This window comes from Anser brachyrhynchus (genome assembly GCF_964034855.1).
Source record: "Anser brachyrhynchus genome assembly, chromosome: 31".
NCBI classification, from domain to species: domain Eukaryota; kingdom Metazoa; phylum Chordata; class Aves; order Anseriformes; family Anatidae; genus Anser; species Anser brachyrhynchus.
This window is the reverse complement of record NC_137724.1, coordinates 495,502-511,322: the sequence shown is the minus strand read 5'-3', so window position 1 is coordinate 511,322 and position 15,821 is coordinate 495,502. Positions and strand designations below refer to the sequence as shown.

General features: G+C 51.9%; 4 protein-coding genes and 1 long non-coding RNA gene across 8 annotated transcripts in view; 2 read left to right on the top strand and 3 right to left on the bottom strand.

Annotated features, from left to right (window-relative positions):
- The window catches only part of LOC308184367, a 295,002-nt gene that overhangs the window by 35,979 nt on the left and 243,202 nt on the right, over positions 1-15,821 (bottom strand). The gene's annotated exons all lie outside the window — the stretch shown is intronic.
- LOC308184361 (olfactory receptor 14C36-like) overlaps positions 1-15,821 on the bottom strand; it is a 155,969-nt gene that overhangs the window by 7,814 nt on the left and 132,334 nt on the right. The window contains exon 2 of one of the 2 annotated variants that reach the window (XM_080571415.1): positions 3,991-4,791. The exons of the other annotated variant lie outside the window; for it this stretch is intronic. The gene's annotated coding sequence lies outside the window, so the exon portion shown is untranslated. The remainder of the gene's footprint in view (positions 1-3,990; positions 4,792-15,821) is intronic. 2 annotated transcript variants of the gene reach the window in all.
- LOC308184318 (antigen WC1.1-like) overlaps positions 1-15,821 on the top strand; it is a 146,797-nt gene that overhangs the window by 22,153 nt on the left and 108,823 nt on the right. The gene's annotated exons all lie outside the window — the stretch shown is intronic.
- Positions 1,153-15,821, bottom strand: part of LOC308184344 (olfactory receptor 14C36-like) — a 195,479-nt gene continuing 180,810 nt past the window's right edge. The window contains exon 2 of the mRNA XM_080571400.1: positions 1,153-4,035. Coding sequence (XP_080427526.1) covers positions 2,364-3,323 — 960 coding nt within the window. The 5' untranslated portion in view covers positions 3,324-4,035 and the 3' untranslated portion in view covers positions 1,153-2,363. The remainder of the gene's footprint in view (positions 4,036-15,821) is intronic.
- On the top strand, positions 5,059-14,947 carry LOC308184353 (olfactory receptor 14C36-like). Its single transcript, XM_080571407.1, has one exon. It carries the CDS (start codon positions 10,558-10,560, stop codon positions 11,491-11,493), a length of 936 nt encoding a protein of 311 aa, XP_080427533.1. The 5' UTR covers positions 5,059-10,557; the 3' UTR covers positions 11,494-14,947.

Genomic DNA, 15,821 nt, shown 5'->3' with positions numbered 1-15,821 from the left:
AAAGTGTCCTGTGGTCAAAAAACCCAAAATTTCTGTGTTGGCACCAGCCTCTGAGCCACCTGTTCAGGTGGGCTTTCCGGGTCCTCTCTGTACCCCTCCCTGCCACTGTAGGGATGGAGGAAAGTATGACCTGTACTCCCGCTCCATCTATTAATCATTGCAGTCTCCTAAAGTCCCGTTTGATAGCCCTCAAGCTTCTCTCTTCAGTATCACCTCTTCCAGCCTGGACTATCAAAAGAGGATAGTAATCAAAGGGGCGAACCAGGTTAGGAAGCTTTCTGGCAATGTCCCTGACCCTGGCCCCAGGGAGGCAACAGACTTCTCTACGGGTAGGGTCAGGCTGACAAATAGGGCCCTCTGTTCCACTGAGAAGGGGTCAGCCTCTTCTCTCAGATAACTAATGATAGGACTCAAGGAACTGGCCACTAGTTGCACCTGGGAAGATTTAGATTAGATATCAGGAAAACCTTTTTCTCTCAAAGAGTGGTCAGGCACTGGAACGGCCTTCCCAGGGAGGTGGTGGAGTCCCCGTCCCTGGCGGTGTCCAAGAAGCACCTGTATGAATTGCTACGAGGTATGATTTAGTAGCTTAGGGGGCAGTATTAGTGATAGGAGGATGGTTGGAATAGATGACCTTGTAGGTTCTTTCCAACCCTGTGTTCTTATGATTCTATGATTAATGGTAAGAAGTAATGTGTTTGGGGTTTGACTTCAGGTTAGGAAATGAGGTTGGGAATTAGAGCAACAGATGCTTTTCAGGGTGAGAGAGAGCATTTAGGGTAGCACTAGATTTTCAGGTTGCTAGATAGAAATATTTCCAGGACATAACATAAATATTTTCCCAGTGAGTGTTGAAGAAGCATCAGCCTTACCCGAAAACCCTCTTACCTCTTCCAAATCTTTCCTTTCTCTTAGCAAAGCCCCTCTTCTCTGTCCCAAATCTCCCACCATTATTCTCCCAGCTTTCCCCTGGCCTCCCATAATGTGTCAGCCTGTTGGGGGCAGCTTTCTGATGGCCTTTATGACCTCAGAGGCTCTGCCTCCCTGCTGTTGGCCAGCCAGGGGCTGGGACAGAAGTGACCTCACAGCCAGCATCCACAGGGCTACAAGGAGCTGTTGTGCTCAGAAGGCATCTTCCCAGCCCACCCAGGAGCAGTGGGTGCAGGGAATGCCCTGCACAATCCCTCAGGTAGTCTGCCTGCCAACCAGCTCGTGCTTCAGAAGGCCTTCCACATATGTAGACTCACATTTCCCCATGTAGCCTTTAGTAACTCAAGGGCATACTGAAGGCAATGGCCACCTCTGTGTGGAAAATTGAATCAAGAACTGAATACATATTTTAGGAAAATGTTGAGAACTCTGCAGAGAAGGAGTTGCTGTGAAAGTCATGATGACTAGCATTGGTCATATCCATATCCAGTGAACAAGGGCCCAGCCCGGACTGCTCTGTGGTTCCGCCAAGCCTCTCCCAGGAGGCCAGCCCAGCCCAGCCCCTCCCCAGCTCTCCACACCTCCCTGTCCTCTCCCCAACCCAGCCGAGCCCAGCAGAGCAGCCCAGGCTGGGATGGCCCCAAAGCAGCAAATGGAGAAGCGGAGGTCAGTGGCAGTGCCTCTGCTGCTGCTATCTGCAGGGGACTCCCCACCCCCAGGCAGCCTGCAGTCCCCCAGGCCAGTCCCACTCCCCAGCACAGCACAGCACCACACTGCTGGCCCTGGGGCTCCTCAGGCAGCACCACTGCACACACACAGTGCCCTGCTCTGCTCCCGGGACACCCCATGTCCCACACAGACTTGCCCCAGCCCAGCACATCTGCTCAGGCCAGCCATTCCTACAGCACCTGCCCATGCTGCCCACAGCCCCCGAGCTGGCGGTGCTGCTCTGCAGAGCGATGGGGCTGTGATGCACAGGGACGTGGGGCACTCTGCAGGGCCGCGCTGGTCAGGCTGGGAAGGCAGAGCCAGCTGGTGGGGGGCACTGCCACTGACTGCCTCCCACACAAGTGGTTCTTTGGCCATGGAGGGTGCGCACAGATAGCCGTCCTTCTTCAGAGTCAGAGACTCATGGAATAGCCTGAGCTGGAAGGGAGCCACAAGGATCATCTAGTCCAACTCATTTCCAATGTCAGGAGAAGTTTTGGGGTGATTCACTCGATCCAGTCTATGAAATTTCACTGATTGAATAACTAATAATTTTCCCAGTGCTTTTCCCATTTCCTGGTGTTGCAGAGCTCTGCTTTGTCTGTGGAACGCAAATAATGATCATATTTCTCTCTGGACTACCTTATCATCAGTAAAAATGTAAAAGTAAAGATAAAAGGAAAACAAAACAAAAACAATATCTCGGTCTGTAATGAGTTGCATTATCAGTGATATGCGGAGGACAGGAATTTTATTGATTCTGAAAAACACGCAGACAACAGTTTCCACACTGCATCCTTCAGCACCTGATTCCTCATGCTGTAGATGAGGGGGTTCACTGATGGAGGTACCACTGAGTACATAACTGCCAACAAAATATTCACGGATGAGGAGGACATGGAGGGGGGTCTCAAGTAGGCAGATGTGCCAGTGCTGATGTACAGGGAGACTATGGCAAGGTGAGGGAGGCATGTGGAAAAGGCTTTGTGCCGTCCAGGCTCAGAGGCAATCCTCAGCACAGCCCTGAAGATCTGCATGTAGGAGTACAGAACGAAAAGAAAACACACTAAAAGTGAACATGCAGTAAAAACAATATGCCCAGGTTCTCTGAGGTAGGCATCTGAGCAGGAGAGCTTGAGGATCTGGGGAATTTCACAGAAGAACTGGTCCAGGGCATTGCCTTGGCAGAGGGGGAGGGAAAAGGTACTGGCAGTGTGCAGCACAACATGGAGAAACCCACTACCCCAAGCAGCTGCTGCCATGTTGACACAAGTTCTGCTGTCCATTATTGTCCCATAGTGCAGGGGTTTGCAGATGGCAATGTAGCGGTCATAGGCCATGATGGTGAGAAGATAAAACTCTGCTGGAATAAAGACAGCAAATATAAAGACTTGGGCAGCACATCCTGATAAGGAGATGGACTTGGTGTCCCAGAGGGAATTGGCCATGGCTTTGGGGAGTGTGATGGAGATGCAGCCGATGTCGATGAGGGCGAGATTGAGGAGGAAGAAGTACATGGGGGTGTGGAGGCAGTGGTCGCAGGCTACGGCTGTGAGGATGAGGCCGTTGCCCAGGAGGGCAGCCAGGTAGATGCCCAGGAAGAGCCCGAAGTGCAGGGGCTGCAGCTCACGTGTGTCTGCGAATGGCAGGAGGAGGAACTCTGTGGGGAAGGTGATGTTGGACATTTGCTTCCTCAGGGCATGGTTGGCTGTCCATGGGGGAATAGACGGTGACAAGAGAGACTTTTCCGGGGAAAACCTAAACCATATTTCACAGAAACCTCCTCACCAAGACTGCATCCTCGCTGCATCTTCATCTGAAGAAGACTTGCTCCTGCCTGGAGCTCTGGGTTTCTCTGCCTAAGGGTGCCACAGAGACCATGCAGATCCTCTGTAGACTCAGCAGGAGTCAGTACTGCCATACAGTATATGGTAAAGAGCACCAGGGATGGATCTCAGGCGTCCACTGGCCAGAGGCATCTCCCTACTTAAAGGTGCTGAGAGGGAGTTCCAACAATCCCACAAGAAACAATGAAGGTGGTGTTGGTGCTGTCTGTAGGTTAAAGAGCGTGGAGCGAGTTTGTGACGTTCCTCAAAGACCTACAGGTCTCTTTCAGTGTAATGCTCTTTGAGTTTCAGTCTCTTCTACAAACCTGACACACCATTATCATCCCGACTGCCCTCCAGCAGCAGGAAGATTAAAGCAGAGACCTCAGAGACTGCCTTCCCTTCAGGTACAGAAGGTGTTGTTCTTGCCTTTCAAGAATCTCCCCCAGATATGCCCTGGGGGTGCTGTTGAGCTCTGAGCAGCCTGCCCCAGGCAGTAGCATCTGGTCTCCAGCAGGACTCTGACCTGCCCTGCCCTGCCCTGCTAGGGGGCTCCTTCCACCCACAGCTTCTCCCCACAGCACCCAGGGCAGCTCCCCAGGCTGGCTGAGTGCTGAGCCTGGCAGGCAGCAGAGGCCCTGCCCCTGCACACAGCCCCTGGGGCACAGCAGGGACCCTGCTCTGCACCACAGCCCTGGCCACCCCTGCCTGCACCCTGGCTGCACAGCCTGCGGCCAGCCTCGTGAGAAGGAACCCTCATGTCCTGTCCCTCTGACAGCTTTAGCAGGTAATCCCTGCTCTGGAAAATTTTCACTCCCCTCTTATACAAAGAAACTCTGAGGGTTCTTCTGAAAAATCCCGTAGGCTGTGGGATTTGCCAGGAAATCTGGAGATGGCATCAGGAACAACAGCTGTGCTGCCCTGCAGCCAGACACTTACCCTGTTCAGGGCTGGGAAGATTTCTCCAACACTGAGCTCCCAGCATCCCCCCTCCACACTGCCTTTAACATCTCCCTCCCTTCTCTCAGCTGCCCTTGTCCCCTGCACGCAGTGCCCCCAGCCCTGCTGCGCTGTGCAGAGGAGCTGCTCATGGGCAGAGCTGTCTCTCTGCAGCGCTGCCCGCTTTCCAGGAGCTCCCCTTGGTCCCAGGAGCCCGGCCCAGCTCAGCAGCACAGGGAGCTCTTGACAAGTCCCTGGGCCTCCAGGGGAATCGACTTTGAAACAGACTGAAGCAATCACTGATGTTCCTTCCCTCCACTGGAGAAGAAAACTCATTTCCAGCACCGTCGTTCCTCATATCAGAAAAAGTGTGAGGTCCAAGAATCACCTTTCCATGTCCTGGCAGAACACCCAGGCAAGGACAGGGAGGGATCTGCCTTCCCCCAATGAGGAAAGTTTTTCATCTAAGTCAACCAAGGCATCTCATTCTTTGTTTGCAGTCCACAGGCTAGAAGGGGTCTTTGCTGCCTCTCCCATGCCTCACACAAGCCCACAGGAGCTGGGATTCCTCTTGCCTTTGTTCAGGTGGGCACAAACCAGACATCTGCATGTCTGCTGCGTGTCTCAGCTCCCAGCACATTTAATGGAGGTGGAAGGCAGGAGGGAGATGTTCAGATGCAGACCCCTGGTGACATTGGAGGTGCCAGAGTGACAACTGAGTGACATTTGTGGTGTCAGATTTCTCTGGGTCATAAACAGAGATGATATGAGGAAAGTGCTAGCAGCTGTAGCCCAATGGCAAAGAAGTAAAGGCAGGATCTAAAGACTTTATTGCTCCGAAATTCATTTAAATATGAAACATAGATGTGAAATATGCCAAGACAAATACTTTTGGAGGATATAATACCTCCATTTATGTTATTGGGAGGACATGCATTTTTGGAAATATCTATATAAATTTATATTTGCATAGAGGGAACGTCCTCATCTTGCTGGGACATGTCCCAGACTTATGAAAAAAATCATAAATCTTCTAGACAAGCTACAAAATTCTGAAAATGAAGACTTCTTACAACCCGAGAAGAACAACAACAGAAAAACATTTTTTTTTTTTTATTTCACAGAATCACAGAATCACAGAATCACAAAATGGTTGAGGTTGGAAGGGCCCTCCAGAGATCATCTAGTCCAACCCCGCTACTCATGCAGGCTCACCTAGAGCATGTTACACAGGATCGCATCCAGGCGGATTTTGAATATCTCCAAAGAAGGAGACTCCACAGCTTCTCTGGGCAGTCTATTCCACTGCTTTGTCACCCAAACTGTAAAGAAGTTCTTCCTCATATGACAATGAAATCTCCTGTCATTCAATTTATACCCATTACCCCTTGTCCTATCACTCACCACCACTGAGAAGAGTTTGGCCCCATCCACTTCACATTGTCCCCTCAAGTATTTATAAAGGCTGATAATTTCCCCTCTCAGTCTCCTCTTCTCTAGGCTAAACAGACCCAGCGAGACCGCTGAGCACAACACAGAGCTCTGCCATCCAGCCAGTTCTTGATCCACCCCACTGTGCACTCATGGATCCCACAGTTCCGGAGCTTGCCCAGGAGGATGTTATGGGAGACAGTGTCAAAAGACTTGCTGAAGTCAAGGTAGACAACATCCACTGCTCTCCCCTCATCCATCCATCCGGTCATCTCATCGTAGAAGGCTACCAGGTGTGTTAAACCCAACTTCCCCTTGATGAATCCATGGTGACTGCTTCTGATCACCTTCTTTTCCTCCATGTGCTTAGAGATGGCCTCAAAGATGAGCTGCTCCATCACTTTTCCAGGGGTGGAGGTGAGGATGACTGGCCTGTAGTTGCCTGGGTCTTCCTTCTTGCCCTCCTTGAAGACTGGAGTAATGTTGGCTTTCTTCCAGTCCTCAGGCACCTCTCCTTTCCTCCAAGACATTTTGAACATGATAGAGAGTGGCTTAGCAATAACGCCTGCCAGTTCCCTCAGCACTCTCAGGTGCATCCCATTGGGACCCACAGTTTTCTGGGTGTCTGCCTTGCCTAAATAACCTCTAAGCCAATCCCCTTCACCATGGGGAAAGTCTTCTTCCCTCCACGTTTTCCCTCTTGTTTCCAGGCTCAGTAGTGCTTGGGTTCTAGCCTTAGCATTGAAGACCAAAGCAACAAAGGCATTCAGTAATTCCACCTTCTCTGTATCCGCCATCACCAAGGTACCCACCTCCTTTAGCTAAGCACTCAGATTTTCCTCGGTCTTCCTTTTGCTGCTGATGTATTTGAAGAAGGTCTTCCTGTTATCCTTGATGTCTCTCACTAAATGTAAATCTCACTGGGCCTTGGCCTTCCTCATTGCATCCCTGCATTCTCTGATAATGTTCTTAAATTCCACCCAAGTCGTCTGTTCCTTCTTCCATATCATGTACGTTTTCTTCTTCTGTTTAAGTTTTCCCAAGAGCTCTTTGCCCATCCACGCAGTTCTCCTGTTCCCTTCCTCGAATTCTTTCTTGTAAGGATGCACCAACCCTGAGCTTGGAGGAAGTGGTGTTTGAATATCAGCCAGCTCTCCTGGACACCCTTTCCCCTCAGGCCCTGGCCCAAAGGATTCTTCCAATTAGGTCCCCGAAGAGGTCAAAGTTAGCTTTCTTGAAATCCAGGGTTGCAGTCCTCCTTTTGCCCTGATTCCTTCTCCCAGGATCTTGAACTCCAACATCCCACGATCACTGCAGCCAAGACTGCTCTCAACCTTCACGCTTCCAACTAGACCATCTCTGTTTGTTAGTGCCAGGTCCAGCAGTGCCCTTCTTCCTGTTGGCTTACTTTCCTGCTGCATCAAGACGTTATCTGCCATGGTCTGCAGCAACCTCCTGGACCGTTTGTTCTGAACTATGTTGTCTCCCCAGCAAATATCTGCGTGGTTAAAGTTCCCCATAAGAAGCAGGGCCTGAGAACGTGAGGCAACTTGCAGCTGCCTGTAGAAGGCCTCATCCACTTCCTCTTCCTGATCCGGTGGCCTGTAGTAAACACCTACCACACTGTCACACCTGTTGGCCTGCCCTTTGATCCTCACCCATAGGCTCTCGACTTGCACTTTGTCCCCCCCTAGGCAGAGCTGCATACATTCCAGTTGCTCACTGACATAAAGAGCAACTCCACCACCTCGCCTTCCTGGCCTGACCTCACTAAAATCACAAAGCCGTCCATGGCCACATTCTGGTCACGGGAGATGTCCCGCCGTGTCTCAATCATTGCAACGAGATCATAACCCTGCAACCACACACACACCTCCAGTTCCCCTTGGTTATTCCCCATGCTGCGTGCATTTACATAGAGACATTTGAGTTGGGCTCCCAATGCGTCTGCCCTTCTGGATGGGGCAACTTTAACTCGTCCATGTGGGCCCACGGTAGCTCTCCTGTTAAGCTCTGTTCCCTCTCTAGGCTCTGGGCATCCTTTGCTGGCTCTGGTGTTCAGCTGGCGTGAGTGGGATGGCATGTCATCCCGTACCTTATCCCCTGCATCCCTGATGATCTCCCCCTCCCCCATCGATACAAACTGGAGTCAAAGGCAGCCTACTGCTATGCCACAATTAGTATCCCTAAAGCATTTTTCTCCATTCCTTTGCCAGCAGCATGCAGGCCACAGTTTGCTTTAATCTGGAGGGGAGTCCAGTCCACCTGAAATCAACTGCCGCGGGGTGGAAACACAGCCCTACCATTTGCCATGGACTGATTCAGACCGCCCTGGAACTGGGGGAAACTCCTGAATACCAGCAGTATGTTGATGGCATTATTATGTGGGGTTAGAAAGCATAGGCTGTTCTTGAGAAAGGGAAGAACATGTACCAAATCCTTCTGAAATACGATTTTGCACTGAAAAAAAAATAAGAGACCGGCACACTGGATCCTGATGCAGGCTGGCCATGGTCAAGGGGGCCACTGCAGAGGCACGGGCTGGGCATCGTTCAGCACGGTGGTGAGCAATTGCATTGTGCATCCTCGCTTTGTACATATTATTATTATCATTATCATCATTATTCTCTCTTCCTTTTCTGTCCTATCACACTGCCCTTATCTCAACACGTGAGCTTTTGTGGGGTGAAGGTGAGCTGTGTGGTGCTGAGCTGCCTGCCAGGTTAAAGCACAACGTGCTTGACAACCAGACTCTAACAGCACAAATCACACTTCTAAAATGCATCTCTGCCATGTTCAGAGAGGAGCAGTCGGTGATGACTTCAGTCTGCTTCAAACACCACACCCCAGGAGAGACCCTGCTGCCTTCAGGAGCTGTCAGCCCTGAGGCCTTGGGGACACCTCGAGGGAGCCCAACAAGTGATGTTATGGTGAGGTGCTGTGCTGCTGAGCTGGGCTGGGCTCCTGGGACCAAGGGGAGCTCCTGGCAAGCGGGCAACGCTGCAGAGAGACAGCTCTGCCCAGGAGCAGCTCCTCTGCACAGTGCAGCAGGGCTGGGGGCTCTGACCGCAGGTGGCACAGGGAGAGGAGAGAAGGAGAGAGGGCTTGGAGGCAGTGAGGAGCGCAACAACAGAGGGCAGCTTGTGGCAGGACAGATCTACAGGCTGTTGGCACCGTGAGTCTCTGGCATGAGGGCAATGCACATGCAGTTCCCAGCGAGGTCTCCTACAGCTGGCATATCTGATGCCTGATATCATCTTCTGGATAGTTCTCTCTGTTACTCCAGCACAGAGTGGAAGATGCTTCAGAGAATGGAATTTATGATCTGATTTGTTCAAAAGGAACACCAAGGCAGGGGCTACTTGAAGGGTATGGCTGCATTCTGTAGCTTTCAGATTCCTGCAGTGGAGGGGAGGCAGGGATGGGGTCTGTGAGTACGGACAGAGAGGATAAATGGGGACACAGAACCAGCTCCCAGCAGGGACATGGGCAGGTGGTGAGAGGGAGCTACTGCCAGAAATGCTGTGCAAGGGAGGGCTCAGGCACCTCCCTGCCATCCCCTGCAGGGCAGGCGCCTTCCCTGGGACACCCCTTGATCTCCTCTCCCACCAGCAGAGCCTCTGCCCTCAAGCCCCCGGTGTCCCCAGCAGGAGCTGCCTCCTCTGCAGGCAGAGCTGCAGCACAGGAGGGTCTGCTGAGTGTCTGTCCCACCTTGGCCTTGCCTTCTGTGGCAGCAGCACGCTGGCCTTCCCCCCGGCTTCTCCACCTGGCCGTGCTGCTGCTGTTCTTGTTTCCAGGCTGGCAGGGGATGGGGCTTTCAGATGCACATGGAGTGAGCCCTTGGTGTGCTTGGCTGGTAGGGGGGTACAGGGACAGGGTGCGGGGTCTGGAGATGTGCCCTTTGAACCTGGATTCCTTTACTCCCAGCATTGTTATGGTTTTGTAGGCACTGGAACAGGCACCACAGGGAAGTGGTCACAGCACTGAGGCTGCCAGAATTCAACAGACATTTGGACAACCCCCTCAGGCATATGGACCAGTTTTTGGGTGTTCATGTACCGATTCAGGGGTGGGATTTGGTTATCCTTGTGGGTCCTTTCCATGTCAGGATATTCTATGAATCTGTGCCTCTATGAACCTCTGAGTGCAATTGTCCTGCACCACAAAGTGTTGCCAGCACAGGTCAAATGAGACCAGCCATGGCTGTCCTCTCTGAGGGACACTGCACTGAAGGCTCCGTCCCCTTGTGTCTGAGGATCCACAAGGTTTCACTTGAAATGCCCAGGATTTATGCCTTAGAAGATGTCCTCAGGATGGAGTGGGCAGCTAGACAGAAAACAAAAATATAAATCCTCACAGCCCTGCTCTGCAGTTGGGTGAATTATGAGTAACAATATGGAAAAGTTCTTTATTATCAGGTGATTGAATCTGAGATTACCCTATGTTCCTCTTTACCTCTGGCTGTGGGGCAAGACTGATTCCTGCATTGCCCACAGCAGAATCCCTGCTCACAGGGCCACCCTCAGGCAGCATCAAGCAGAGCGCATGAAAGCAACCTGCTAAATATCTGCCTGAAAGGGGAAAATTGTTTTCAGGAGGGTTATATGAGAAATGGAACAAGTTTTTCTCAGGTATGTCTTCTTGTTTATTAAAGCTTTTTTTTTTTTTTTTTCCCCAGGTATGTTGACTTTATTAATGTTTTTTCCTCCTTGGGAAGGACCCCATGCCCAACATCAGCTCAGTGAGCGAGTTCCTCCTCCTGCCATTCGCAGACACACGCGAGCTGCAGCTCCTGCACTTCGGGCTCTTCCTGGGCATCTACCTGGCTGCCCTCCTGGGCAACGGCCTCATCCTCACAGCCGTAGCCTGCAACCACCGCCTCCACACCCCCATGTACTTCTTCCTCCTCAACCTCGCCCTCCTCGACCTGGGCTCCATCTCCACCACTGTCCCCAAAGCCATGGCCAATTCCCTCTGGGACAACAGGGCCATCTCCTATGAAGGATGTGCTGCCCAGGTCTTCTTTTTATTCTTCTTGCTTGGAGCAGAGTATTTCCTCCTCACTGTCATGGCCTATGACCGCTACATTGCCATCTGCAAGCCCCTGCACTACGGGAGCCTCCTGGGCAGCAGAGTTTGTGCCCAGATGGCAGCAGCTGCCTGGGGCAGTGGCTTTCTTGATGCTGTCCTGCACACGGCCAATACATTTTCCCTGCCCTTCTGCCAAGGCAATGCTGTGGACCAGTTCTTCTGTGAAATCCCCCAGATCCTCAAGCTCACTTGTTCACATGCCTACCTCAGGGAAGTTGGACTACTCGTCTTTAGTCTTTCTTTAGCATTTGGTTGTTTTGTTTTCATTGTGCTTTCTTACGTGCAGATCTTCAAGGCTGTGTTGAGGATGCCCTCTGAGCAGGGCCGGCACAAAGCCTTTTCCATGTGCCTCCCTCACCTGGCTGTGGTCTCCCTCTTTGTGAGCACTGTCATGTTTGCCTACCTGAAGCCACCCTCTATCTCCTCCTCATCCATGGACCTGCTGGTGTCATTTCTGTACTCGGTGGTGCCTCCAGCAGTGAACCCCCTCATCTATAGCATGAGGAACCAGGAACTGAAGAATGCAGTAAGGAAATTATTTGCATACATGCTTCTTCAGCATCAGTAATATACCCATCATGTTAACAGTAGTAACAGGGTTTCTCACAAAATGTTAGGAAAATATTTTGAAATTGTCTTTATTATTACTTTTTCCAACATGTGATAGTATTATTTTTATTTAAAGAAGTTTCTTCTTATCCTCCTACCTGTTGATTTTTGTTTTGACCCAATCATCTACGGTACTTTAAGAACCAATCTTCCTGTGCAGAGAAAGTCAATAAAGAAGGCATGAGAGATTCACTGGTCTCAGGGCCTGTCTCTTCCCATCTCCTCTGCAGCAGGGGGAGCAACTCCAGCACGGAGGAGGGGCTCAGGGCCAAGAGCCCAGCTGCCACATTAGAAGAAGGTGGCCTTTGGGGCTGCCTCTCACTACTCGGTGGGGCAGTCTGCAGCTTCACTGACCTCCATTTCCTGTGGTATGGCTAGCCCCAGTCTGGGGGCTGCTGGGGAGGCCCAGGGCCTCCCTTGTCGCAGTAGCTGGGGTGTCTTGCGAGGGGCTGGGACTGTGGTGGCCGTGCCCAGAGCCCTGCAGCAGCCTGCGGTGGGCACTGCCCTGGGGCCAGCTCAGCCTGGGCTGCTGGGCTGGGCTGTGTTGGGGAGAGGGCAGGGAGGTGGGGAGGGGTGGGCAGGGAGGTGGGGAGAGGTGGGCAGGGGTTGGGCTGGGCTGGGCAGTGCACAGCAGAGGGCAACAGCAGCGTCAGGGAGCGGTGGGAGCATGCAGGGGAGGGCTCCCAGCAGGGCTTGGTGCTGCAGAGCCAGGGCTGGGGAAGGGAGCCCAGAGCTGCAGGGGCAGGGGAGAGGAGGCCACTCTGGGCCCTTGCTGGCCTGGGCAGAGCAGGAAGGGGGCCCAGGGCATTCGTCCCCTCACCGCAGCCTGCCAGGACCTGCAAGGCGGTCATGGAGTGTTCAGGGCCAGGCTCTGCCCCCTGGCCACGAGCCCTGCCTGCCCTCCTCCTGCCACGCTCTGTGGCTGCAGCAGAGGGGACCCCCAGCCAGCCCCTGCATGGGGCTCTGCCACCCACCTCACCCCAGCCCTCTCTAGCACCCTCCTTGCTGCTCTCTGATGCACACAAGGACCTCCCAGTGCATGCTGACCAGCACATCTGCTGAGGGCCAGTGCGGCTGCTGCAGGGGCAGGGAGCTCAGCATGGCCCTTGCAGCCCCCTGCCCTGCGCCTGCCTCTCCCCTTGCCCTCAGCCCTGGCCTTGTCTCTGCTGGCAGGAGTGCTCTTGGCATGTGCTTCCTGGCCTCCCCTCGCCTGCGCACAGCTGCTGCCCACTCAGGCTCCAGGCACAAATGTGTGCTCACAAGCAGCACCACCCCTTGGGCTGCTTCTCCTGGCCTCCCCCACCCCACTGCCTTGACTCCTTGTCTCTGCTGGGCCCCACCTTCCACACCCACAAGCATCCCTTGGCTGTCAGCTCCCTCTCCCCTGCCTCACAGAACGACAAAGATGGGGTGGGACGTATTACCGCTAAGTGTGGAAGTGTTTTTGTAATCCGCGTTGGTGATGGCACAAAAAGACAGTTCCTTCACCAGTGATCTACATCCTTCTTCAGGTGAATTTTCAGGATCTCTATTGATCACAGGAGAAGAAATACTGATGGTCACCTGTACTTGCATTGTCATCGCTTTGTCCATCATGGTGTACTCCCTCATCTTCCAGGTACTTCCACCCATCTCGAATAAACAATCAATGTTGAATGTCCCCTTTCCAGCTGCCTGTCTGGACCTATGCACTTCCCATGGTTCTCCTGCTTTGCCCTCCCCTTACTCTGATCATTCAGACCGCTCTCACTGACCCAGTTGCTGCTTTGAGCTTCAGGGAGTTCAAGCTTGCCCATCTATTAGCAGTCTGCCTAATTGTTTCTGTAGCAAGCTCCTCATCATTTATCATTGAATTAGGATCATACGGAATAATACTTATCTTAATACTTATAATTTCCTATCAATCAGGATAAAATACTTAATTTACAGTCATCCTTTTGGGAAGGTAAACCTCACTGGAGACATTCAAGATGAGGACCTTGTTTGCTGTTTGGAAAATTGCTGCATGTTTTCTTGTTGTTTGTTTTAAAATAAGGAAAACCCCTTCTGTGCCTGTGTGCAGCCAGGTCTCTAAGGAAAGCAGGTGGGAGCTGGTGCAAAGGGGCTGTAACATCCAGCTGCAGATTTCAGTGCAGAAGTCTGGTGTAAGGCAAAGTGATGCAAGTGCCAGGTGGCAATGAGAGAAATGTCAGGGTTGGGGTGGAGAGGAGCAAGGTTGTCCATGCACTGTCAGACCTCAAGAGTCTGCTTTTCCTCCCTATGGACATCTCCATATGAGAAGCCTTGCCTTAATATCAATCGAAGAAAGATGCTCAAAACTGAAATGCAACAAAATCCACCCTTTAAAATGAGAAAAGATTTTTATTAGGTGCTTTTTGAAATCTTCCTCTTTAACTACACCATGAAAGCTCTCCAATTAGCTGTCCAAGTCTTGAAGACCTGAATAAAACTATGGAAGACATATGGTTCCTTAGGTGTTTCTGCATTTTCATGAATTCCATGGTGAATTTTCGTGCTTAGCCTGTGAACCTCAGGTACTGAGAGGAGAATGATGCAATTGCTTGAGAAAGTAAAGTCAGAAGGAAAAGTTGAAGTGACTTGGAGTATTAATGGGCCCCACTGAGGGCTGTTACCAAGAGATTCTCCTCAGGGACTTGTTAGGGCAGATAATTGGAGGCCATGCTTACAGATAGGCAAAGCACTGTGCTGAGAAAACTCTGGGTTTGTGGTGGTGAAGTAAAAGGGCCAGGTCCTGAGTCCAACCTTTGGGTGGGGAGATCCTGCATGCCCATGTCTGGCTCAGGGCTTTTCCTGGGGGTCTGTGGGATGTGGTGGGCAGTGTGATGCCATGAGAAGAACAATGGCATGACACCTCCCTGCCTCTGCACAGGGTCTCAAGAAAGCAATGAGCCCTCTTGCAATGACTATATCTCATCTCCTCAGAAGCTCTATCCAAGGGGACAAAAATGTCAGGGCTGTTGGGGCCTTCTCTTCTTGACAGCACCCACCTCTTTGTCCTCTCCAGACTTCCCTATGCTGCCCCACACTTTGCCCTATTTCCTTGAAGGTGGCAGACACCCATCTCTGTTCACCACCTTGCTCTCATCCCGGCATTTCCGTGGTTTCACTGATGTCTCGTCAACCCTCACCATCTGTTCCCTGAAACACAAAGCCATGGTCTGATCATAGACACTCTTTGGGTGACCTCTGGCACCACAGCACAACCCTTTGAGGGACGTTTCTTCCTCTTCATGGCCAGTGCCAACCTTCCAAGGTGCACTTTGTTGCAGTTTTTTCTCTCCTGCTCTTTCCTACTACCAAAGAAAGCTCCATCAGGGTGGAAACCACTCCTGAAGTAGGCATCCCAACCCATTGGCCTTCTAGTGGCCTGTCAGCCAACCAGACAGAAGTCACCTCACCAGCATCTTCCAAACCATGGTCCTGCTGCTGGCCTTGCAGTTTCCTGTGTGGACACAACGAAGCCTTGCGCCAGCTGCTGTCCACTCATGTGTTCAAGCAGAAGGGACAGGACAACCCATATTCAGGCCTTCTTTCTGTATGGGTCCTCCTGGGTGTGTAGGCAGAGGGGATCCCACAGTCAGCATGCCAACCAGGTGCCTTCTGCTGGCCTACCAGGGCCACTGGCAGATATCAGCCAAAAAGTACACATCCTAGGTAGAAGTGTGACCTGTCAGCTACTTCAGACAGAAGTGACCTCACAGTCCCTTTCCGTGACACGTTCCTGCTGCTGCCCTATCAACTGCAGAGACAGAGGTGACCTCACAGTCCCTTCCACAGTCACATTCCTCCTGCTGGTGCGGGAGATCCTGAGGCAGAGCTGAGCTCATCAGAGCATTCCCACCCATCTCCTCCTTGTGGCCTACAAGTTGCTCAGATCCATGGCCCTTCACATCCATCTATGAATGCCATGTGACTGCACAGCAATCTCATGGTTCCTGCCCTGCCCCAAGGGAAGAAGAACCTAAAGTTAAGGGTTAGGAAAAAGGTTAAAGGTGAGAAGGTTAATGCACAGGAAGACAGGCTTTGGATGATAGTTGTTCGTGTATGGCATTAGGGACTACGGCGAATCTTTCTGGGTGAGAGATTAAGCAGATGTTTAGCGGGAGGGTTTGGTGTTCTGCTTGGGGTGTCAGGTCTGTGGTTAGGGCATGGGCAAGCTCTCTGGTTGAGGGTTTTGTTTAGGTCTGCTAGAAGACTAGGGTTAAATAGAGCATTTCAATGCTAGTGTTAAGGGCAGGGATCAGGGTGAGCAAGAGAGTAAAGGTA

Coding starts and splice junctions, on each gene's coding strand:
- LOC308184353 (XM_080571407.1), top strand. CDS start 10,558: ATGCCCAACATCAGCTCAGTGAGCGAGTTCCTCCTCCTGCCATTCGCA.